This window comes from Convolutriloba macropyga, chromosome 12, assembly GCF_964194025.1.
Source record: "Convolutriloba macropyga chromosome 12, txConMacr16.3, whole genome shotgun sequence".
Lineage (NCBI taxonomy): Eukaryota > Metazoa > Xenacoelomorpha > Acoela > Convolutidae > Convolutriloba > Convolutriloba macropyga.
The window spans coordinates 7,729,792-7,756,067 of record NC_134479.1 but is presented as its reverse complement, the minus strand read 5'-3'; the positions used below and the strand labels follow the sequence as shown (position 1 = coordinate 7,756,067).

The following is a 26,276-nucleotide window of genomic DNA, read 5'->3' as shown; positions in this document are numbered from 1 at the left end:
CTAATACTCATTCCACTTATGTATTCTCTTTGAATCTTTTCTCTGCCTAATAAGCTTTTGCATTCTGCTATCGGCTGCGTTGTCCGTTTTGTTCTGTAACTGTAGGTGGTTTGTAATTGCTTCCATTCAAGAAATTTAAACAGTTGCTAAATAACGGTTGTATGCGATTACGAAACACGGTCAACGTAGCTTAGTAGATAATGTCATTGATTCTTGATCGGGGGTTCGCGCATCGCATCGACACTTCAGCGACAATCGTTCGAGAGCACTTCATCCGACGTTAGTCGGTATGTTTATGAAAAGATGCTGCGAGTGTGGTATAAGAATGATAATCTTATTGGTAGCGTGGTCAAACAGCACATGGGGCTACTTCAGAATTTGGAGATATTAATTAAACGGGTTTACGTTTAATTGCTAGAACAAAAATGGAACCAATTATTGGAAATAATTCGAGTGGTTGATACTCTAGAATTTTGATTTTGGCGTCATCTCCATGAGGTTTTTTTTAATTAAACAGGTTAAATTGGAGAGTCAATTTGGTTTTTCACAAGCAGTGAGGCTCATCGCACGCGAGGTATTGAACACCTTATTGAGAGCAATATTAAGGAGAATTAGAATGACAAATATTGACAAAAAACGATTGATAAATTTTATTAATAGCCGCACAGCGATAGCTGGGGCTATTATTGGCCTTCTCTTGGTTTTTTACAATTCAAAGAATTTGAATTGTATTGGGGCGCTGTCTTTTTTTTTAAGATCTGTTCACACATTTTCATGATTTTTGAAGTCAAATTGGAGTAGTGATTTTGGTCACGCCGAAACAGGAAATGGAGCGAAAAAGCGAGTGGTTTTGCGGCGTGAAATTTTTTCGCTCTAATTTTAAAGTAGAGTGAGAAAACAGTGTTTGAACAAAAATTCGCTTTATCGCTAGTGGTTTTTTGTTCACATGCGGCAATTTCTCTTTGATTTTTGCGTTTTTTTTGGATCGGATTTTTTTCTAAATGGTTTTCCCAATCCATTCATGGTTCATTCTAGTCCTAGTTTTTTGGTTGAACCAAGTTTCCATATGTTGCTAGAGGTTTGTTGTTCACATGCGGCATTTTGAATTTGATTTTCTGTTTTTTTTTTAATTTTTTTGATCTGATTTTTTAGAAATGTTTTTCCCAATTCACTCCGTTCTAGGTCTAGTTTTTTGTTTAATCAATGAAAATTCTTTGAATTGTACGTCAGGACTTGTCCTGCTATGTTTTTTTATTTCGGCGTCATGATTTTTGTTACGACCATATGACGTCACAGCCACTTTTTGTTCATTCGTTCATGCAATTTCAACTGAATTGCATGTGTGACGTCATTTTTCGCTCTTAGTGGAGCGAGTTTTTTTGTTCATGCGCGTGATTAAATTTTTGGTCACACTTGACTTACCTCACTCTCAAAAATGACTTCCTCACTTTGAAATTGATTTTTATTTACTTTAATTCAAAGAGATAAGGTCAAATGGGTCACTCTAAATGAAGGTTATTTGAGATCAGCTAATAGAGGCAGCAATAACTTATACAGATTTTTAATCAAAATATAACAGATCAGCCTTCAATGAAAAGACGAATTTTTTTGGTCTGTCTTTTTTACTGTTTTTTTTTTAGACTGCCGGTCTACAAACCTATTGCGGCTATTTTCTGGCAATATGCCAGCTATGTTAGAATAAATTTTTGATTCAGTAAAATTGAGGGAAGTACTATTTCCCCTTAAAATTTCCTCATTACATCTTGATTTTTTTTTACTTTAGTTCAACAGAAAACGACAGTGCCTCCAGGAGACCAAAGCAGAGAAAGAGGAAGAGAAATAGCACAGAAGCTCTTTCGGAGATCCCAAATGGTGGCACCCACGCTTTGGTCAAACAGGAACCCACCACCGCTGATGGAATGAATCAAGATGGAGGGGATGAAGAGGAATTGGTTGGGAATGAGAAGGGGAAGGCCAAAGTGGGAAAGGAGACTAAGAATATTCCCCAGTTGGTGTTCGCAATGGAGCAGATGGAGCTTACAACCTTCAGATTGTGCAAGGTATGAACGAATTCGTCTTTTTTGCTTGGCAAGATGGTATTTTTTGTTGAAACTTGTAAATTACTGAAGAATATAACCCTAAGGTTAGATATCTAAATGCTTTAAAATGTTAATTAAATTGGGATTTTAATATAGTAATCGTAAAATTGTGGCTCTTCGTTCTCCTAGGTAAAAATAGGATTAGAAGGCTATTTGTCTAACGGATTGTAATCTCATTTCTGGACCTTCTAATGAATTGATTCGAAAGCAAGTTGGGCATACGATCTGAAGAAATCCTTATGAGATCTGAACTTGAAGAATCCTGTTCTTGTGATACGTTTCAAAGATGGCAGCCCCAGAAGGCCTTGGATGCTTTTGAGAAATAAAAAGGTGCTGATAATGTTTGGCAATTGTCAACAAAATGTCGTGCTTTGTAATAGAAATTCACGTCTATGCTAAGACCTATGCCAAAGTTCCCAGAAAACAATTACCCAGCAAGATTGAGTGAGTTATGAAGTATATCGGTATAATATATAAAGAGGTTCTAAGGACAATATTTGTATAATTGTCTGAACATTCTTACATGTTTTAGTATCTGGGTTTGGATTCCACACAATTCATTAGCAGTGTAAATCTGAGAGACTTCAGAATACGAGACGACACAACTACCACCGATGACGTCAGAACAGCCGACCAGCAGTCATCAACCAATCAGAGCAGAGATTCGCAGAGTGAGGTTGCTGGACCTTCTACCAATAGAAGAGCGCGCACTAATTAAGTACAATTTACATAGTACAGCCTTTCGACTTATATCACAATTAACGAGAAGGAACGTTTAGTTCTTTAAGAAAGGTACAAGGTCTGAAACTGTCTTTCGTACAGTTCAGCTGATTTAAGAACTGATGCTTTGATTTTAAGAAGTGCTTTGATATGACAGTGCTGAAATTACAGATTTGTGCTAAATGGTCTGAAATGTTCTTCTAAGAACGGCTGAAATGTTAATGAAAACTGAAACAAGAATGCTCAAATGTAAAATTACAGTACCACCCTATAATGTAAAGCTAGCATTATTTCATGAGGCTGCAGTATCGCAATTTAAACTAACAGGACTCTCCTCCAATTATGCATGGGTTCTGCATTGAGCTAGCCACAACTTTTTTTTGTTTTCGTTATGAGGCACCGTTATGGTGAAGATCGCTGTTTCTGTACGAGACGTAGATTGAATTCAAGTAAAATGAACTTTTTTTATAACAGAGCACTTTAACCATGTACATACCTTGAATTTCAGCAGATACGATCAAATTATAGGCAGGTATAAAGTTGTGATCTCGTGTATAATTTTGATACTACAGGTGGTTATGAGTTTTATTATAGCTGCAAAGCTGGGATCTTTTCAACAATTGCCCCCCCTTTTGCAAAAGGGGGGGCTATTCTTGAATAGAATTTAAGCGAGTGATTTATTAACCAATCAGAGACGAGTAATAAGTATCCGTGTATGCTCATACTGTGTTAAACGGGATAGATTGAAATGCGCAATGCTAGGGCAATTAGCCGAATTGGAATACAAAGCGAAAAGAATTTCCGACTGGCGGGTCGGTGGGCGCGCTTCGCGCGCGTCGTGGCTTCGCCGCGATAACCGACCCGCGATTTCCGGATTACATCCCACAGTGCGTGAGAGGCATGGCCGTGAACAGCGGTCCGCAATTGCGCTTAAACCATTTTTCGGCTATCTAAACTGTAGGCCAACTAATATTGTGGTAAAGTATAGCACAGAAGGGGAGGCGATTCTCTACTAGGTACCAAAGGGGGGGGCAATTGTTGAAAAGATCCCAAAGCTGTAAGCTGAGCGGAGCTATTTTGCGGTGCTCTTGGTTTTTTTACGACTCCTTGGTTTTTTTACGACTCCTTGGTTTTTTTACGGTACTCTTGGTTTTCCTTTTACCGGAAGTACTATTTGTTCAAACGATGTTTTGACCTAAAAGCGAAAGCGAGTAAAATTGCTATGTGAACTAATTTTTTCTGAGCGAGAGGAGTGCGCCTCGTTAACGAATGACTTTTTGACATTGATTTATATGTTTTTTTTACAAGTTTTTACAAAATATTTCAATGTTTCTTTATTTAAATTCTGCTTTTTTTGTTTGTTCGCTTAAGGAGGATGAATTTTTGTCTCGGATGGTTAGTCGTCTTTGCTATGTCTGGAATGCTGAACAATGAAATGTATTCGTTTTTCTTGATTTTTTAAATTTGATTTTTAACTTTTTAGTCTTTTTGTTGCGCTGTTCCTTACATGTCCATATCCTTCACATTCTAGTTTGTGTCATTCTAACTGTGTTCTGGCACCTACATTTATATTCGTTACATTGATTTTTTCAGTTAAAAAATTGAATGATTTCAGCTTCTTTGATTTTTGTCATTTCTTTGGTTTGCGATTGATTTCATTCAACTTAAGGCTAGTTTTGAGAGGCAGTTACCATAATTCAAGTTTCCAAAGTGCTATTTCTTGGTCCTTTTTTAAAGTAAATGTACTGAAAGAGGTCATAAATATTAACTTTTCGTTTAAATTACATTGACAAATTAAAATTGATTCAAAAACGTTATTGTAAATTATTGTATAGTAAATTTAACGGGTAATGTACTGAAGGAATGATAACCCAAACATAGACTAGCGTAAAGATGAGTGGACGGCTTATTTCAAAATTTCCATTTATATAGGATAAGCGTTTATGCAGCCCTCAAAAGTTCTAATATTTAAAAGTTCTAATTGAACATAAGATAAATATTTTTGCAGCTTTGCTCATAAACAATTTGCCCCCAGGGTTGTCACCACAACCCATGCTACCGGCTTTTGAAGGACTGTACAACATGCTGAGATTGACAAGCATAAGACTTGGACGAAAGGGAACAGGAACAACTCAATTCAGTTTCAAGCATGAACTCCAAGCAGCATAAATGATCCAAGTTTTGTTTACAGTTGACTTCCGTTCTGATGTGGATTAGTTCAGTTCATCCATGATATTGTCGCTACTTGATGAGCAACGTCTGTTACCTGCCATAAACTCGACAAGATCATGCAAATCTTGTTGTGGAGTTCGCGGTAGCAACCTGAGGTACAATGGGTGGGCTCTGACTCTAAAGAGAAAAAGACACATCACAAAGTACCTTGGATGAGGAAACGATAGCACACTCATTCTCTTATCAGTCGAGACGGAGGGCCATCCCTGTCCTCATCTTTGGTCAAATAATAAGCCACTGAGACCGGTTCACCACGCCGGACTGCAATGATCTGATCATCAGACGTATCCTCAATTTCATCTTTATCGCTGGCACTCATTTAAAACCAGTGAGATGATATTTCACCTTGGATACAGGTAAGATTGTTAAATCATACCTCAGATTCAGTTGAGATATCATCCTCTGGGGACTCTGCAGGTCGCGTCGCCGTGTTGACCATTTGTCGCCATGGACAAATATCTCGTTTTACCGAAATACAAGAAGCTCATGCTTCTGGCAGCAGTGAGCAGCCGGCAAACGTAGTACGGCCGGAGCGGCTTCGGCAAAAGGGTGCCTTTCCGCCTGTGCACGGAACACAGTGCCTTATTCATATTGAACAAGCACAAACCGGTGGAAACCGTTAATCCAAGCCTCCTGATTCACAAGGGAAGCTGCATGGTATCCTGTGTACATAACTGATCTGTGCCCTTCGCTCGGAGTTTTCGCCGTTTCGGTTGGGGAAACTGATCCGGCTACGAACTCATTGCAGCCCTGAGATTGATTACATCCTTTAGAGTTGCCTCTGGGGCAATCTCGGCAAAAGTCTTAACAGACATTTTGTTCATTCAAGCGACAAGCATATGATTGCTGTTTGTTTTCAATAGTCACAGCATGAACATAGTCACTCAGAGTTCTATCCCACTTGAATAGCTGATGTTTGGAGGTCCATTCCGGCAAGTGCCTCCTTCCAGAGATCGAAGTCTCTTTTCGCTAGGTTCACAATACCAGGTCCCTGCCGAATAACCTGTCTTGTTTGTTCAACTCGGTAAACAAGTTGCCCGTCTCATCCTCTTTGGGATGAGTCAATGCTTCGACTGTCCTTGCGGCGTAAGATCTCAGCCGCAAGGGGTTGAGAACATACATACGGCAAGCAAGAAGTCGAAGTTGCTGTTGCTTCCTGGTGCGCGACTCAACTTCCGCCAAGTACGCGTCATTCTGATCAAAATATATAGCTATCAGTCTTCAGCTCACTTTCAGGAGTGATCTCATCAGTTCTCAAATTTGAACCTACCATAAATCTAGACAAATAAGGCAGGAGGCAGGTCCAAACTCGACTTTTAGGAGGTCGTCTGTTAGCTGGTGCTGTAGGTTGGACGTTTCCACCGCAGTACTTTTCGGCATACTTATCTTCTAAACACACTAGGTGTTAAAGTTACTATATAATTAATTGTTTCCTTGGATGTGTATGCGGTTTCATTCCAGTCTACAAGTAGGATAACTTCATATAAAATTGTTCTAACTTCAATGTTATCCCTAGTTTCGACGGGTATGAGCTGAGACCTCCCCCAACCAAAGGTATCGTGACCAAGAAGCTTTCGAGGTAGGTCACTTCTATCAGATCAAAGATACTTCGATCCTCATTATTGAGGACAAAGGGTCGCATCAAGCTTCTAGATCCAACTCTCCGCTTTATACTGTCTGCTTTGGCAAGTAGGCCATGCAATCTTCTTCTCCTTGAGACTCTTGTGATATTGCCGTAACCCAAGTCATTTTGGTTTTTAAATGCATGTCGGTTACTCTCAGTCTCGCATCACATAACCATGCCTGGAGTTTTGTAGGGTCAGTAAGGCCTTTCGTTACAATTACCATGTTTTCAAGTTTCTTGATCACGCTGTTGAGGTCTCGTTGGGGGATCATGCTAGTATTTTCTTTCGATACATTATTCAACTGCCGGTACTCCAGTTGCTTTTTTGTCCTTAAATGCTTTCTTCGTCAGATAACTTGGTTCTTCCTCTTCAAGTTTGATTGTGGCTTTGGCCAAAAATTGCGGCAGGTCACATATATGGGCAATCTTATTTTCGTACCACACCGGCTCGTGTGCAATCTTCAGTGAACCGTCGACATTTCTGAGTGACGAAATTTTTGATGCAGTCCAAGCACAGATGTCTTCTGTACCTTTTCTTTATTTCGAAGCCTTTGTACATTTTCTTTTCGAGGCCTAGACACATGAACAGATGTCAGAACTTCGCCCTCAACCTTATGTGCGTCCTTGGTGAGCCTCCTTAGATTTCTTCGGTAGTCGTATTTGCCAGTGTACCTCGATTCAGTGTACCTCACGTCTTGTGCCCCTGTCAGTGCCTTGATCCTGTCGTCACCTCCGGGTCTTCTTTGTAGTTTCCTTTGCATCCACGTGTGCGTCTATATCTGACACATCACCGTCTTCGGTTTAGACGAGATCCCGCTTCCTGATTCCCTTCTGCGTCTTGATGGGTTCCGCCAGTGTTGTGGGACCCTTCTCCATATCTTCTAACTTCCTACTTGCATGGCTGTCAACATCAAGTATTGGTTCGCTGACTAAAGTTTTTAGCCAGTAATTTCCTTGGTTGATGCGTTGTTAAGCTATCCATCTTGCGCACGCTATCAACCGAAGCCTTCTGACTCACGAAGGAAGCTCTTATGGTATCCTCTGCACATAATCTGTGCCGTTCGCTCAGATTGCAAACGTTTTTGAGTTTCTGTTGGCAAAACACTCCCGGCTATTAGCTCCATCGCAGCTCTGAGGTCGATCACATCTTAGACTTGCCTCTGGGGCAATCTCAGCAAAAGTCCGAACACAGACAATTGTTGCTGCAAGTGACAAGCATATGATTGATATTGTTTCCAATACTCGCTGCGTTAACATAACCAACCACTCAAGGTTCTGTCGCACTTGAATGGTTTGTGCAGGATCCATTCTGGCAGGTGTCTCCTTCCAGTAATCAAAATCTCTTAGGCAGATTCTCTGTGCTTGGTCTCGCTGAATAACTTCGATGATGTAAACAAACAAGTTACCCCTTTCATCCGTTTGGGGATGAGTTGATGCTTCAAATGTCAAGGCACTGTATGAGCTTAGCCGCAACGGGTTCAGAACATACATGCGACAAGCCAGCAGTCGAATTTCCTGTGGCTTTCCTGTGCGAGACTCAACTTCAGTCAAGTACCTGTCATTCTGGGCAAAATATATAGCCATCAGTCTTCAGTCCACTTTAAGGAGTGATCTCGTCAGTTCAATTTCAAACTTACTTAAATCTAGTCAAATACGGCAAGACTTCTTTGCTTCTTGTCCATCTTTTTGCTTCTTGAATTGGACAGCGCCCGATCGGACGTCCAAATTCTGTCTCTTAGACGGTCATCAAGTGCTGCAAGTTGCGCCTCTCCAGTGCAGTACCATTTAGCATACTTCCATATCTTAACACAAAAGGTGTTTATAGTCACTCAACAACTTTGTTGTTTCCTTGGTTGTTTCAGCGGTTTCCATTCCGATAAGTATGTAGTACTAATTGAAAAGTTTTGACCTTTAAAACAATCCCATAGTTCCGACGGGTATGAGCTGTGACCATCCCAATCGAAGATAGTGCCCAAGACACTGTCGAGGTACTTCGTACTTCATTTCTATTAGCTCGAATTCACTTCGCTCCTCATTATTGAGGACAGTGTCACATAAAGCTGACATTGTTTGATTGAGCACTTGTGGAACCTCCTCTTTTGTATACTTTATCTGCTTTTTCGATGCCGCTGCCTTTCCGATCTGTCTTGACAGATGTTCATTCAGATCTTGAGCAATCGGTACATTGAGGTCTCTCAAAATGTGCCTCTTTGCTTAATAGATCTCGTCGGAAGTCGTGAATTTAGCCTTTTCTTTCAGGTGTGCCATGTATTAACTTTCATCAGCGCTTTCAGTGGGGACATAGGTTATCAAAAATTTCAGTTATGCACCCGCTGTTTCAACAAATTCCATCGCATTTTCAAATCTGAAATAAGTTTATAGTTCTTTTCGCATAGTTTGCATCAATATTGTCTTTCACCATATGGTGTGCGAATTTCAAGAAGGCGAATGATCTTATTTGATACCTTTGCATTGCTTCAATGAGCACACAGACAAGTCTCACTGCAAAGCAATTTTCACATTTCCACCGACACATTTCCAGTGTTAAAGGCCCTACTATCCTCTTTCGATGCAGCATTGCTCATAAACACTTTGACCCCAGGGATGTCACCATAAGTGATGGCAAGTGAGTGTCCCGATGACTCTGGCACGTGACTTTGGTGCCTGATTTTTTAGACAACATGATCAGTTTAAATTAAAATATGAGCCGGCGTTACATGCTACCGGGTTTTGAGGGACTGTACAACATGATAACATTCACAAGCAGAAGCCTTGAATGAAAGTGAACATTGAGTTAATAAAACTCAATTCAGTTTCAAGCATGAACTTGAAGCAACATAAGTTACCAAGTTCAGTCTGCAGTTCACTTTTGTTCTGACGTGGATTAGTCCAGCTCATCTATGTTGTTGCTACTCGAGTAACGACAGTTGCCTGCCATGATTTCAACAAGATCAGCCAAAGCTTTGTACGTTGAGTTCTCGGCAGCAACATTGGGTACAATGGGTGGGCTGAGTAAGAGCCACTTCTCAAAGTACCTTGGATGACGAAACGATTGGCACACTCAATCTCTCAACAGTAGAGTTTAAGGGTTATCACTTTAATCATCTCAGGATGTGAGATAACCGGTTCACCACGCGAGAACGGACACACGAGACTGGTTCACCACACCAGACTGCTATGATCTGGTCATCAGTCATATTATCATCGTCTTCATCATTCTTACTGGCGCTCATATAAAACCAGTGAGATGATATTTCGCCTTTCGGATGCTGGTAAGATTGTTAAATCAGATATTGCCTTCTGGTGACTAACAGTTCGCCATGTTGACCACTTATGGCAAGTGGCCAATATCTCGTACTGGAATACAAGCTCGAGATTTTTGCAGCAGGGAGCGGCGAGCCATTGCCTCATCGGCGCAAGTTTCAACTTTCGACAGTTCTCGGAACACAGTGCCTGATTCATCTTTGACAGATAATTCTTTATCGTTGTTAATAATGGTCCTATATTATGATAAATGTTGTGTGCTGAAATACTAGCGGTCAAAAGATCATTTGCGGAAAGTCAATTCAGACTGTTTTCTTCAATAAATTTGGCAAAAAGCGCTTGGCTTTTCTCTCGCAACGCTAACACATAGCTTACGTGACAGACAGTAGCTGTCCGTAAGGATTACCGCTTTAACACGAAATTAAAACGAAAAGATTAAGTTCATAGCAACGAAGTTTACTGCTTTAATGTAACAAGATCTAGTGTAACAAGGTTGATGCATCCCATGAGAAATGATGATACTAATAATATAGTTTAATCAAGTTTATAGTAGTAGATGATATACTTGGTTTCATACGTCCTTGCTCTCCACCACACATCCCCCGCTTCGAATGATATTCTACGAAATATCGAATATCAATTTGTTGAGTTCCACTATGTCCTCTGTATTGAGAGATGAAATGGGGCTTTGTTCCGAGGTCTTGGTTGTAGGAATAGTGTTGGAGTCAATGTTGTATGGTTGTTGGTCGATATAGTTGGTTGTCGTGTCTGTCTGGGTTTCGTTTTCAATGTCTGAGGTGGAGTTGTGTTCTGCCGTTTGTGGATGTGGGGGATCGTCCTGTTGGATTGGTGGGGATGAGTTGTGGTTGTGGTGTGGTGGGATTCTGCCGTGTGGTGTTGCTGTCGTGTGGATTGGCATGTGGTGTATCTGCCTTCTTATGATGTTTGCGTAGTCTGTCTGTGCCCGGGTCGTTGATCTTTGTAATCTGTTCTTCCCGCTCTTGGTTGGTTGCTTTGATTCTATTGACTACGTTGTCGATGTGTCTTTTGGATTTTGGCGATTTGTTCATAAAGTCCTAAAGTCCTTTGGGGATGAAGTTACGATCCGTTTTGGGCTGGCTGCTGATGAGTCTGAGTCTAAATTGTCGATTTCGATTGTTTTAGAGTTGTTGAATATAGACAAATCCATATGGATTAGTGATCGTTGTTTTTGTGCATTTTGTTGATGTCTTCTTTTGACTAGTGTAAGTTTAGTTTGGGCGATGGCCGCTTCTTTAGATTTTTGTTCGAAGAGTGATGTCTTGTTGTGGGGCGAGTTGTCTTTTTTGATGGTGAGATTTCCTTGCGTTTGCGCTCGGTCCGTCGTTTTCGGGCGGTTGCTGCTTTTTGTGCTGTTGCCTGCTTTTTTTGTCGGGTTTCATGGTTTGCTTTAGATGGTTCTGCTTGGTAATGTGTGGCCTGCCTGTCCGATGTGTACGAGATTCCTGGCATTTCCTCGCAGGGTTTGTTTTGTTCCATGTTGACCAGGACTTCTCTCTGTTGGGCTTCCTTTTGGAGTTGTTTCTTTTCTAAACAGAATTTACGTACTTCTCTATTTTTATTGTATTCGCGCACCGTATTTTTATTGTATTCGCGCACCGTCTTACATGCGACGAAGTGCATTAGTCGTGGTTTGGATTCTTGTGTTTGTGGTGGTGGTAGGGATTTTCGATATGTTTCTGTTGCGATGGCTTGGTTGCTTTTCCGATTTCGTGTGTTAGTTCTGTTGTGTGTCGATTGAAATGGTGGATGGTGTATAGTCAGTTATGGTTCCATCTGGAATTATGTTCCACAACGGTTTTAATGTTCCTCTTGGTTCTGGTCCTCTTCTCATTAGGGTTTTTCTGGCTGTTTGTTTTCTTTATTTAATAGTACGGGTTTTTCTGGCTGTTTGTTTTCTTTATTTAGAACGTTATGCTTAGTGTATCGGGTGTTATCTTAATCGTTGATATTTGCTTACGTTTATATTGCACTTGTCTTGCTAGGGGAGTTGTGTCTGATTCTGCTTCTGGGTCTTCTGGGGTGTTGTATTGGATATCCAGGTTCGGGTCTGAGTCAGAAATTCCACATGGATTGTTGGTCCAGCATCGGGCGTCTGAGAATCTTTTTGTCCAAATAGAATCGCTTTATATTATTGTATGTGAAAGTTTTTTGCTTTGAATGCTTGTGCTTGATCGCACCTTAGTGATCTCGGTATTCCGTGAAATTTTATATTCTTTTAGGTAGCTTATAGCTGTCTGTGTCGCAGTTAGTGTATGTTTCTGCGTGGGGATATCTGGAGTATCTGTCTATTGTTACTAATATGTATATGTCTCTGTTAATAGTTATGGGACCTGCGAAGTCCATTTGGACTTTGTTTGGTTCGGATAATGGTGGTAGTTCTACGTTTTTCGGAATGATAGGTTTTAGATTTTTACCTGTTCTTGTGCACTGTTTACATCTTTGGGCTAATGCGACAATGTCTCGGTGTATTTGGGGGTACCACACAAGTTGAGCTAGATAAATCATTCCGGCTTGGCCAGGATGTGTTTTGTGAACTGAATCTATGACTGTCTTTCTGAGTTGTGTGGGTATATATAATTTGCCGTCGTAAGGTATACATCCATTTAGATTAACAGAACTCTTAATACCATTTTTTAATTGCGATCCAGTCTTGCAGATCTATAAGTCTGCGAATTTTTTTACTAGTGGAATCGGAAGTTGAGTAAGTAGTCTGGGGAATTTTCGATGGTAATGTCGTAGAAAGGGTTTTTGAAAATGTTGGTTAAGTGGTTTAAGTCCTAAGTTTGAGTTACTGTCTGTTTAAGTGCCAATGGTAATGACTGTGGGGGTGTAGTTGAATTAATAATTGGGGTAATCTGGTGGGGTGTCTGCGCGTTCGATTGATGACATATCTTTTTTGTTTGGACCACGAAATCTTTTAGTAATCTTTTGGTCGTATGTATTTACGTTGGGTTTACTTTTTGTACAAACATTAACCATTAATGGATTAATTGAGTGCGATTGTTTTGTGTTACGCGAATATCTAAAAGCGTGTTGCTCTGTTTGTTTTCGCTGAACTGTCTGTATTACGTCATTTTGTACTGGTGTACTTGCTGTGATCCTATTGGGTGGAATTTTGTCTGCTTTCTTTAGCATAAATTTAAACGAATCGATTAAATTTTTGAATTTTTTTTCTTCTCCTGAAATTGGTATCGATGCTGAAGTGGGATGTCTACTAAAATAATCTGCGAAACACATCTTTTTGCCAGCAATGTGTTCTACCGAAAAGTTGAATGGTAAGTCTGTCTACCCATCTTTTTAGTGTGCTTTGATATGTTTTGTTTCCCCTATTGTCTTTTAGTGCCGAAAGTAGGGCTTGGTGATCCGTTTGGAGTGTAAAACGTGATCCGTATAGGTAGTATTTGAAATGTTCTAATGGCCATACTACTGATAGTAATTCTAGTTCATTTATGCTATATTTTTGTTCATTCGTGTTTAGGAATCTACTTGCATAGGCTATGGGGTGCCACCCGTTGTCGTATTTATGTTCTAGGCAAGCTCCTAACCCTTCTTTGCTTGCATCGCGACGCACTCTTGTTAGTCGGTTTGTATCGGATTTTTTTTTGCTATTTGTTTGATTGCATCTTTTGAATGATTGTGTTCTTCGTTCCAGTCTAGTTTGCCGTTTTTTATTTTTTCTTTGTGAGAGTAATGGTCGGAGTGGGGCTGATATTTGTGATAGGTTGGGAATGAATTTTTGTAGGTGGTGTATGCTTCCCACCAATTTTATGATTGATACCATTTTTGTTGTTGGTATGATTCCACCTGGATTTATTTTGTATCCTAACCATGCAATTTCTGTAACCGCAAACTTGCAGTTATGTGGCAATTTGCTTATTATGATGAATCTATGTTCCTGTGGCATTTCCCCTAGTATATTGAAGTTAGTGTTGTTGTGTGTCTTCATGTAGAGGTACTTGGCTATATGCGTATTTTAGGTCTATTTTTGAAAAGTAGAGGGTTCCTGCTTTGTGTATTTTGTATTTCCGATCTTCTTGGTGGTATGTCAGATCTGCATACTTTTGCGTAGTGCCCTATTTTCTTGCAAATTTTACATTGTGTTTTTCGCGAGGCAGTTGTCTAGATGCGGGTAAAATTTCATTAAAGGACATCTAGACAACTGCCCCGCGAAAAACACTAACATTGCAAGAAAATAGGGCACTATGCAAAAGTATGCAGATCCGGCATACCACCAAGAAGATCGGAAAAACAAAATACACAAAGAAACAGCCAAAACCACAACTACGAAAAAACCCAACAACCGAACAACAAGCAAACAAAGAAGGGTACGCAACATCCAACAATTCAACAATTTTTACCCGCATTTCCAGCAGTCTGGTATTTTGTTGTTGTTTGGAGGTGTGGGTAGTATGCTTCTTCTTGCTGTTTGTTGTTCTTTGTATTAGATTAATTCCTGATCCGTTTGGATTTTGTGCGTAAGTGCTGCTTATACGTTGTTGATTTTCTTGTCCTCTTTCTCTCGTTATTGCATAGTGTAGTGTTTCTTTGAAGTTGCTTACTAAGATGTCTTCTAGATCTTCCCAGTTACAGAGTGCTGCTTTTTGCCTTATTCTGGAGTGGAATTGTTCTAATGATTCGCCTGGGTTTTGTGTGCATCGGAAAAATTGGAATCTGTTGAATGTTTCATTTCTTATTTCTTTGAATGTGTCCTGTAGTTGTATTACTAGTGCGTCTCTGCTGCATTTTGCTAAGTCTGTGTGTGGGTTGCGTTGGTGAAACATATTTATTCCTTCTATTCCGAGTGATAGGTAAATTAGTCTTTTTACCTTGTCCATTTCGTTCCATTTGGAGTTGGCTATCATTGGATCTTGGTCCTCTATTGCTTGGCATTGATTTTTCCAGTCCACCTTTCTGTTTATGTTTCGTTGTTCTCTTCGTCTGTTCTATGATGTCGTTTAATCTGGAAGTGCTGGTTCATATATCGGTTCCTGTGGGTAATCTTGTTCTTCTGCGGTGGGTTTAGGTCGCAATAGTTTTTCTACTTGAACGTTCTCTTTAGCCGAAATGGCTATGTTGTGGTTATCCACTTCCCATGTTGTGGGTTGTGCGCCTTTTTCCCAAAATAGGGCTACGCCTATCGGTGATCGTGTGAGTGCTGACTGCGCCATGTGTGAAATAACAGCGGTCAAAAGATCAGTTGCGAAAAGTCAATTCAGACTGTTTTCTAAGATAAATTTGGCAAAAAGCGCTTGGCTTTTCTCTCGCAACGCTAACACATAGCTTGCGTGACAGAAAGTACCTGTCCGTAAGGATTACCACTTTAACACGAAAGTAAAACGAAAAGATTAAGTTCATAGCAACGAAGTTTACTGCTTTAATGTAACAAGATCTAATGTAACAAGGTTGATGCATTCCATGAGAAATGATAATACTAATAATAGTTTAATCGAGTTTATAGTAGTAGATGATATACTTGGTTTTATACGTCCATGCTCTCCACCACAATGTAAACATAAATAAAAATTGTAATTTAATTGTTCATTGACGATCTGAATCATTTTAGTGATTTGATTTATTGGTAAAAATACTGAAGGTATTATCACATACATATGAACTAGCGTAAAGATGAGTGGTTGGCTTATTTAAAGCCTCTACGCAGACTTTGACTGAGATTTCAAAACTTCTAATTGAACATAGGATGCCCTGGGCATTCACCATAAGTGATGGCAAATGAGTGTCTCGATGACTCTGGCACGTGACTTTGGTGGCTGATTTTCTTAGACAATATGATCTGTTTAAATTAAAATATGAGCCGGCGTTACATGCTGCCGGGTTTTGAGGGACTGTACAACTTGATAACATTCACAAGCAGAAGCCTTGGATGAAAGTGAGCATTGAGTTTATAAAACTCAATTTGGTTTCAATAAGTTATCAAGTTCATTCTACAGTTCACTTTTCTGACATGGTTTAGGCCAGCTTATCTATGTTGTTGTTGCTACTCGAGTAACGACGGTTGCCCACCATTAACTCAAGATCAGCCAAAGTTTTGTGCGTTGAGTTCTCGGCAGCAACATTGGGTACAATGGGTGGGCTGAGTAGGATCCACTTAAAGTACATAGGATGACAAGGATGAAATTCATGTAGTATATGCGTTGATGCAGCCTTGGACTTATGATATTTCACAAGCGGGAACATTGAATTTCATATAGAATATCTGTTTGTGCAGCTTTGGACACAAACACTTTGCCCCCTGGGCTGTCATCACAAGTGATGACATTTGGATCTCATCGACCCAATCACATGACAAAAGTTAAAATATCTTTTTACCTGACAAACCAGGTCTGTCAGGCATAGTGAATATAACAGATGACGAGCGGTCAGATGTATTAAAATATGTTTTACCCAGCAGGACTTTTACCCAGGGTTCTCTAAGAGTTTCAGTCCAGTCCATCTCAGCTCTTTCATGACAATCAGTCAAGCTGATCAACCTCGTCACTGCTCGAATAGAGCGGACGATTTTGCCTCATGAAGTCCACCAAGTCGCTCAAATCTTGTTGAGTTGAGCTACAAGGTTGGTCTTCTTCATTCGTGTGAGTTTGGGTTAGCACACTCCCGCTTTCTTACCAATAGCGGAGGAGGGCTACCATTTTCATCGTCTGAAGACGGAGTGTAAACAGGTGAAGTAACGGGCTTGCCACGTCGTACTTCAATCACCTTATCACTAATGTCTGGTCTGGTCTGGTCTCGGGTAATCACCCCGTTGGGGTCCCCCTATGTCGTCTGGTACAGCTCGCGATGTGTTTGGCTATGTTTGTGGCTGACTTCTTGATCCAGACGATGGTCTGCCTCACACCAGCTGACACTCGGCCGTGTAGACGACATATTTGGCCTTCGAATTGTTTAAGGAGGTGCGCGGGTCGGCTATTTCCGGGCCACTCCCTTCCCAAAAAGGGTCCATGGCACAGAGACTTGCACCTTTGACCACTTCTCTTCCTCTTTGGGGCGATGTCGCTTTTGTTGAATCGCTCTCCACCACTGTCGGTACGACCATCTGGGAAGCATCACTAATGTCTTCATCATCATCATCATCATCATCATCTGCACTAGCCTGAAACCAGTGCGATGATTGAGTTTGACCTTGGATGATTGTCGCATAGAGGTTAAGTATCTCAATCTTACCGCATTTTCTAGTATCTGATCATCTGGTGACTGTGCATGCCGCCAGCTCGACCACTTATGACAGGTTATGAAATACTCATTGTTGTGCCGAAACACAACTAGTTCCCTCTTATCACAGCAGGGAGACGCGAACAAATGAATGGCTTCAGGGACTCCATCTGCAGATGTAGAAACATCCGTCAGAAGCCTGTAGACATTGCCAGAATCGTCTTGCACAAGGACGAATTTTTCGGTCTCCTCTGTCTGCGAGGAAACTTCCCGCGTGCTGGTACCAACTGAAATTAACCAATTTCAGATTTGGTCCTGCAGCAATTTTGGATAGGGACAATTCAGGTTCTCACCTGTTGGACCTGCATCTATAGCAGTGTCTTCTCTCTGAGGCATTATCTCCTCAGCATTGACTGAAATTTAGCCAATGTAAGTTCCTTGGATGTTTCGCGGTTTATTGACTATGTACATTTGGACACTGGACACTTACCTGCCTGCAACTGACTTGAGCCATGCTGGCTTAACCCAGCAACCCAAGCCGAGTGGCCGACAAGAGCCGCATCATGTTGTCCTCGATGAACATAGTTCCTCGATGCTGTCGCTTCGGTGTGCAGGAGAGCCTTTGCTGTTTCGGTGGGATGAATCCTACCCGCAATGAGCTCCATCGCTGCCCGTAAGTCGACAACATCTTTGAGGTTTGCCTCTGGGACAACCTCAGCAAACGTCTTAACAAGACATTTACTTCAGAGTTTGACAAGCATATGCTTTATATTGATTATTCATACTTACTGCATGAATATAACCACTTAAGGGTTCTGTCCCACTTGAAGGGTTGATGCTGCGGATCCTCCTTGGATAAGATCCCCTTCCAAAGATCGAAGTCTTTGTTCGGAAGATACACTATCCCGGGACCCTGCCAGTAAGACGTTTTGTGTCGCGTAAGCTCCACAAACATGTTAACCTTGGCATCAACCTGTGGGTTTGTGAGCTCACTTACAGTAAGCCCACGGTAGGATCTCAGGCGCAAAGGATTCAAGACGTACATTCTGCACGCCATCATCCTTAGCTGTTGAGCACAAGTTTTCCGTCTCTCGACAGAAACTAAGTACTCATCTTCCTGTTCAACAGAAAAGTTGTCAGCCTTGGATCCTTTTGATTTCTCAAAAGAATATCTCGTGATTTAATGAGATCAAACTAACCGCAAACTTTGCCAAATATGGCAAGATATCCTTCCTGATTCGTTTCTCCCTTTCCTTCTTGAAGCTGACACACCCGTCTTTTATTTCTCTTGATGATTCTTTCATCAAATCATCAATAAATTCCTTTGTACGGGAATCAACGCGTGCGTCACAGTATCGCTCAACATACTTCATTATGTTCTAAACACAAAGTGTGTGCTTGAACTTTTTGTTAATCATTTAGCTGTTTCCTTGTAGAGTAAGGGTCATTTCTTTAATCATCTCAGGATGTCAGATAACCGGACACAGAGACCGGTTCACCACGCCAGACTGCTATGATCTTATCAGTCATACCATCATCTTCATCATTCTTACTGGCACTCATCTAAAACCAGTGAGATGATATTTCACCTTTCGGAAACTGGTAAGATTGTTAAACCAGATATTACCTTCTGGTGACCAACAGTTCGCCATCTTGACCACTTATGGCCAGTGACCAATATCTCGTACCGGAATACAAGCTCCTGCTTTTTGCAGCAGGGAGCGGCGAGCAATTGTGCCTCACTGGCCTCATCTGCGCAAGTTCAAACTTTCGCCAGTTCTCGGAACACAATGCCTGATTCATCTTTGACATATAGTTCTATATCGTTGTTAATCATGGTCATATATTATAAATGTACTGAAAGACATAACAATGATTATAATCATTAATAAAAATTGTAATTTATTTGTTCATTAAACGATCTGAATCAGTGATTCAATGGTAAAAGGGATTATCACATGCATATGAACTAGCGTAAAGATGAGTCGTTGGCTTATTTAAAGCCTCTACGCAGACTTTGACTTAGATTTCAAAATTTCTAATTGAACAGGTTATTTGTTTGTGCAACATTCCTCAAACATTTTGCCGCCAGTGGTTTCACCACAAGTGATGACTCTTCGTCTTTCTCAACGCATGGATGACCTCGTCTTGAATCATTCGGGCGTCTTGCATCAGTGGTATTGTCATGGCCAGTTGTAGTTCCAGTCCGCCTCTATCAGCCTTCGCGTAGAACATGGGTATGGGTGCCTCTTTCGGCCAGCCCAGAATCAGTCTCTTCGTCTGAAACATTTTCTTGCTCGTCTTCTCCAGTACCAGCTGATGGTAGATCCTTGGTAGCATATCCACCTTCGTGATCCAGATCCTCTGCTGGAGTAGCCAGTTTCACCGCTAGCTGTCTGGTAGTCTTCATGCTGGTTCCATTCCAACCTGTCTCTACACCCACGTTTTTGTAAAAGCCAGATGACTGCAACGCTGGCAACCAGTCCGCACACATGTCTTGGCATTGACCACCTGCCTGTCACGGGGTACGATGTCCTTTGATGTTTGCACTCTTTACTACATTGATCCTGAGGCCACATCTGTCTAAGCCTGCTTGGCTCTTGAGCAAGTGATGTAGCCCTGTACCACGTCTCCGTAAGACAGTTAGTTAACTGTCTCATCGCCAAGACTCACGCCAGTCGTCTTGGAGCCCCTACAACGTCTTGTCCATCACCTCATTGAAGAGGATTGGGGAAAGTGGGGCGCCCTGTCTCACTCTTCGTCCTGGTTTCACTCGTCTGGTTGAGCACTGCATCACCTGAGTGGTGTCCTGCCGGCTGTACCCATCTGCAGTGTATTCCACCATCTGATCTCTTGAAAATGCCGAAGTGTTAATGGGTTAAATTGTTTAATGTGGGTTCTCATTTTGCACAGCTCATTTCACTTGCTTTCTCGCGTCTGCACATTATTGAGACTTGCTCTTTTCTGTCTTGTATGCACTGCATCGAGGCTTGCTTTCTCGTAAGCACAACACCGTGAGTTGCTTCCTCTATGTAGAGCAACGTGAGCTGCTTTCTCGTATGCACAGCACTGTGAATTGTTTTGTCTCGTATGCACAGCACTGTGAATTGTTTTCTCTCGCATGCACAGCATAGATAATTGCTCTTCAATTTCCGTAGCATCGCAAAAGTCATGTTGATGTAAAACAGGAGTAGCTTTAAACTCAACATCAGTAAATATGTAACTGATTTAATAAGCTTCGAACTGATCAGAATGTTTCCCTATTGAGGCAGTAGCTCATTGCTCTGCCTTTCTCCTTTTTGGTGTGAAGACAGTCTGGTTTAATCTTCCTGTTTGAAGGTTTTTATTTTCACGGTACCTTTCCGGACAGGTCTAGGTCTTGGCGTTTGTTGTTTGCGTTGATTGTGTGGCTATGCGCTTTAAACGCTCACTTGGTCACTTGGTTTCTGCTTTGCTTGTTTGCTTTGTTCCGAATTTACTTGGTTGCTTTGTTCCAGATTTGTTTGGTACTTGATAGTTCCATTGGGTACCGCTAGATGAGGGGCCAGGATTATTGGCTGCTTCTGCCGCTTTTGAAACTCTGGCTTCTTAACAAAATTTACGGATTTTCTTGGTTTCTATTCTCCCACAGTTTTACAAGCTATCATATGGGTTAGGCGAGGCTTTGTTTCAGTTGCTATGGCAGTGTCATTTTGTGTCATTACTGTATTTTTCCGATTTGGAGTATCAATTGGTATAGTGTGGTGAGAATAACCTGTTCTGGTCCTGTCTGGTTTTGTTCCATTGTGGAGCTATTGTTGGTCTTGGCTTTGTTTAATGTTCAAGATAATGTCTTTAACCAGTAATTACTTTATTTTATATAAAACTATTTGAAGCTTTATTAAACAACAATCAAGGTCCATGGTTTGTGGGCGCGCGCCCCCACCAACCTTGGACCTTGATTGTTGTTTAATAAAGCTTTGAATATTTTATATACTAAGACTTCATTTTTTTCTATAAAGTATTAGTCTTAGTATAATGAAGTCTTAGTATATCAGTGTACTTGGTTGCAAATGTGCTCTCAATTATAAAAAGACCTGCATCAGTATAATAATAACTGGTGCCCTGTAGCTCTGGTCAAAACTATGCCTCATTTGCATGTTACAGTTTGTGCAGCATTTCACTTGTAGCTTTAACAAATACGTTTCTCACAGAGAATAATTGTTTTTGCGGTTTTGGGCATAACTCAATGTGCTCAGACCGGGCAGTCATCACAAGTGGTTACTTGTGAGTCCCCTTCACACTGGCACGTGACTGTTGCCTCCAATTTAACCTAGAATTTTTTGTCACCTGACAAACTAATTCTGCCGGTGTTAGTGTTTCACAAGATTTTGATGACTTAATGGCCGATGCGCCAGATCACAAGACAATGATTTCAGGAGGTGTCATTAAAATACATTTAACCCGACAGGACTTTGCTGGCGATGTTTATAATGCATGCGCATGCCTTAGATCATTGTCCCAATCGGAGGGATGAGTTTATTGCACTGAATTCAATTTCGGGCAACAATCATTCAGTTTTTCAGTTAGGTCTAGTCGCTTCGTTTTAATCTAACTCTTGCATAAGGTTCATACTGTCTGGAGCTTGACAGTCGACGGTTCCCTCGCCTGAACTCTACGAGATCCCTTAAATCTTTTTGCTTAGATTTCATCTGCGGGATGCCTCACCTCAATCTACCTTGCATAGTTAGATTTAATTGCCCGAAAAGTACCCCTCTTACCAAAAGCGGAGGCAGTCCTTCGTCTTCTGACATTGAATGACTGATGGTTGCTGTCTTACGGGTGCCACCACGTACAGATCACAACGTTATTATCACTCGAGTCTTCAATGTCGCTTGCGTCGATCTGAAAACAGCGACATTAATCTATTTTACCTTGTGGATTCAGGTGAGGTTATGCAAACCTGCCTCTGACTCAGACGAAGTACAATCAGGTGACCACTGGTCCATTTGCCACTCGGATCAACTGTGATCTGTGACCTATATGGCGTTGTGTGAACGCCAAACAACCATTTCTTTGTCACAGCACGAAGCTTTGAGAATGTGCAATATCTCAACTTGAGCAACTAGAGCTCTACACGTATATCCCATGCCATCGGACATTAGGAAATTGCTGTTGCTCTGTTTGACAGGCAAAGCTTCTACTGAAAGTTGCCAGTGTTCAGTCAGAGTTCCTAGATGTAAATATCTAATATTTTGCTTTGGGTCTTTAGACGTAAGCTGAGAACAAAGATAAGCGTGTTAACACTTAATTTCTGCTCTCGAACCCAACTGTTTTTTGAGTTTGCTATTTTCGTCTGCACGTATTCTACGTGGTGGGTCATGTCCAGCGTTATCTAACCTGTCACCACAGGTGTGAAAGTGAGCATCCGACAGTGTCTTCATATGGAGATAGAACAGTTTTTATTACATGATTATTAATAGCCGCACAGCGATAGCTGGGGCGATTATTGGCCTTCTCTTGGTTTTTACGACTCGAAGAGGAGTATTGGTTTTCTCTCGGTTTTTTTTTACAGGAAATAGATTTGTTCACGCGGCATTTTCACCTAAAAGCGAAAGTGAGAAAAGCTGTCTTGGTGAACAGATTTTTGCTAAGCGAGAGAAGTGTTTTGATCATGCGCTGCGTTTAGTGAATGACTTTTTGACTTTGAAAAGTAGTTTTTGACTAAATTGCACATATATATGACCGTTTTTAGCCTTTTTTTCGTGGCCCAATTTTTTTGCTTTTAATTTGGTTTCTTGTAGGAATAAATTTTATTCGATACTATATTGAAATGTCAACCTCGGAAATTGATACCACAGTGTTTTGCAGAGCCTGAAAATGCGTTTCAAGTTGAAAATTGGCACATATTTCTTGATTTTTAAGTTAATTTTTGGCTTTTTTAGTATTAATTTCTTCATTTTTGAATCTTTCAACCGTCTTTTTGTCAAAAATCAGTTAATATGGCAACTTCTCTTTGATATTTCCTATGCTCAACGCCTCTTTCTACCTCGATGTAATTTTGTTCCATTGTGGAGCTATTGTTGGTCTTGGCTATGTTTAATGTTCAAGATAACGTCTTTAACCAGTAATTACTTTATTTTATATAAAACTATTTGAAGCTTTATTAAACAACAATCAAGGTCCATGGTTTGTGGGCGCGCGCCCCAACCAACCCTGGACCTTGATTGTTGTTTAATAAAGCTTTGAATATTTTACAGAAAAAATGAAGTCTTAGTATATCAGTGTACTTGGTTGCAAATGTGCTCTCAATTATAAAAAGACCTGGATCAGTATAATAATAACTGGTGCCCTGTAGCTCTGGTCAAAACTATGCCTCATTTGCATGTTACAGTTTGTGCAGCATTTCACTTGTAGCTGTTACAAATACGTTTCTCACAGAATAATTGTTTTTGCGGTTTTTGGCATAACTCAATGTACTCAGCCCGGGCAGTCATCACAAATGGTTACTTGTGAGTCCCCTTCACTCTGGCACGTGACTCTGTTGCCTGAAATTTAACCTAGAATTGTCACCTGACAAAATAATTCGCCGGTGTTAGTGTTTCACAAGATTTTGATGACTTAATGGCCGATGCGCCAGATCACAAGACAATGATTTCAGGAGGTGTCATTAAAATACATTTAACCCGACAGGACTTTGCTGGCGATGTTTATAATGCATGCGCATGCCTTAGATCATTGTCCCAATCGGAGGGATGAGTTTATTGCACTGAATTCAATTTCGGGCAACAATCATTCAGTTTTTCAGTTAGGTCTAGTCGCTTCGTTTTAATCTAACTCTTCCATAAGGTTCATACTGTCTGGAGCTTGACAGTCGACGGTTCCCTCGCCTGAACTCTACGAGATCCCTTAAATCTTTTTGCTTAGATTTCATCTGCGGGATGCCTCACCTCAATCTACCTTGCATAGTTAGATTTAATTGCCCGAAAAGTACCCCTCTTACCAAAAGCGGAGGCAGTCCTTCGTCTTCTGACATTGAATGACTGATGGTTGCTGTCTTACGGGTGCCACCACGTACAGATCACAACGTTATTATCACTCGAGTCTTCAATGTCGCTTGCGTCGATCTGAAAACAGCGACATTAATTTATTTTACCTTGTGGATTCAGGTGAGGTTATGCAAACCTGCCTCTGACTCAGACGAAGTACGATCAGGTGACCACTGGTCCATTTGCCACTCGGATCAACTGTTATCTGTGACCTATATGGCGTTGTGTGAACGCCAAACAACCATTTCTTTGTCACAGCACGAAGCTTTGAGAATGTGCAATATCTCAACTAGAGCAACTAGAGCTCTACACGTATATCCCATGCCATCAGACATTAGGAAATTGCTGTTGCTCTGTTTGACAGGCAAAGCTTCTACTGAAAGTTGCCAGTGTTCAGTCAGAGTTCCTAGATGTAATTATCTAATATTTTGCTTTGGGTCTTTAGACGTAAGCTGAGAACAAAGAGAAGCGTGTTAACACTTAATTTCTGGCCTCGAACCCAACTGTTTTTTTGAGTTTGCTATTTTTGTCTGCACGTATTCTACGTGGTGAGTCATGTCCAGCGTTATCTAACCTGTCACCACAGGCGTGAAAGTGAGCATCCGACAGTGTCTCCATATGGAGATAGAACGGTTTTTATTACGTGATTAATAGCCGCACAGCGATAGCTGGGGCTATTATTGGCCTTCTCTTGGTTTTTACGACTAGAAGAGGAGTATTGCTTTTCTCTCGGTTTTTTACAGGAAGTAGATTTGTTCACGCGGCATTTTGACCTAAAAGCGAAAGTGAGAAAAGCTGTCTTGGTGAACAGATTTTTGCTAAGCGAGAGAAGTTTTTTGATCATGCGCTGCGTTTAGTGAATGACTTTTTGACTTTGAAAAGTAGTTTTTGACTGAGTTGCACATATAGATGACCGTTTTTAGCCGTTTTTTCGTGGCCCAATTTTTTTGCTTTTAATTTGGTTTCTTGTAGGAATAAATTTTATTCGATACTATATTGAAATGTCAACCTCGGAAATTGATACCACAGTGTTTTGCAGAGCCTGAAAATGCGTTTCAAGTTGAAAATTGTTACATAATTCTTGATTTTTTAAGTTAATTTTTGGCTTTTTTAGCATTAAATTCATTTTTGGATCTTATAACCATTTTTGGGTGTTGTCAAAAATCAGTTAATATGGCAACTTCTCTTTGATAATTCCTATGCTCAACGCCTCTTTCTACCTCGATGTAATTTTGTTTCATAAAATTGTACATATGCTAATCCAATTTTGGTAGTTTTTTTTCCGATTTTCGTCAATTTTTTGTTTGTATTTTGGTTGTAATTGCTAGAAAGTTTTTTTGTTTAACATGAGGGACTTTAATTTTGTTTCAATAAAAGTTCAATCATTTGTTGGCGTTAAAGTTTCGAAAAAACATTCAAAACTTTTTCATAAATGCAGTCTTAACTTAAAAGTTCTTTGACCATTTTTTGCAAAATGTTTCAATGTTTCGTATTTATGAATTCTGCTTTCTCCTATTTTTTGTTCTCTTCAGGAGGATAGATCTTTGTATCGGATGACTAGTTATCTTTTATGTCTTGAATGCTGAACAATAAAATGTGTTCGTTTTTCTTTGAGTTTTTTAAATTGATTTTCAACTTTCAAAAATCAAGAATGTCTTTTTGTTACGGTGCTCCTTACATTGTGCCCATATTTACATTCTAGATAGTATCATTCTAGTTTTTTCCTGGCAACTACATTTATTTTCGGTATATTGATTTTTTTTCAGTTGTAAAAAATAAATGATTCAAGCTTTTTCTTATATTTTCGTCATTTGTTTTGTTTGCAATTGATTTCATTCAACATAAGGCAGTACTGAGAGTTTGATAGCAAGCTTTTCCCAAAATTTCCACTTATGACTAATGACTACAGCTTTCTTCCGGCCTTGGTATTAATTAAAACGATTTTTTGCCTTTGAAAACTCTGCGGCTTATGTCTTTTCTATGATCGTTTTTTTTTTGATTTAGTATGAAATCATGTTGTCTAGCTTATGTACAAGAAGGAACAGGCGTGTGTTGTTTTTTGTCTTAATCGCAGTGATTAGAAGTGTAGTTAAAGGTGTT

At 40.4% G+C, this 26,276-nt stretch overlaps 1 protein-coding gene across 1 annotated transcript in view; it reads left to right on the top strand.

Moving 5' to 3' along the window:
• Positions 1 to 3,002, top strand: part of LOC142351062 (uncharacterized) — a 161,382-nt gene extending 158,380 nt beyond the window's left edge. The window contains exons 22-23 of the mRNA XM_075403140.1: positions 1,784 to 2,060; positions 2,632 to 3,002. Of these exons, the coding sequence (XP_075259255.1) occupies positions 1,784 to 2,060; positions 2,632 to 2,817 (463 nt within the window). The 3' untranslated portion in view covers positions 2,818 to 3,002. The remainder of the gene's footprint in view (positions 1 to 1,783; positions 2,061 to 2,631) is intronic.
• The last annotated feature ends 23,274 nt before the right edge of the window (positions 3,003 to 26,276 follow it).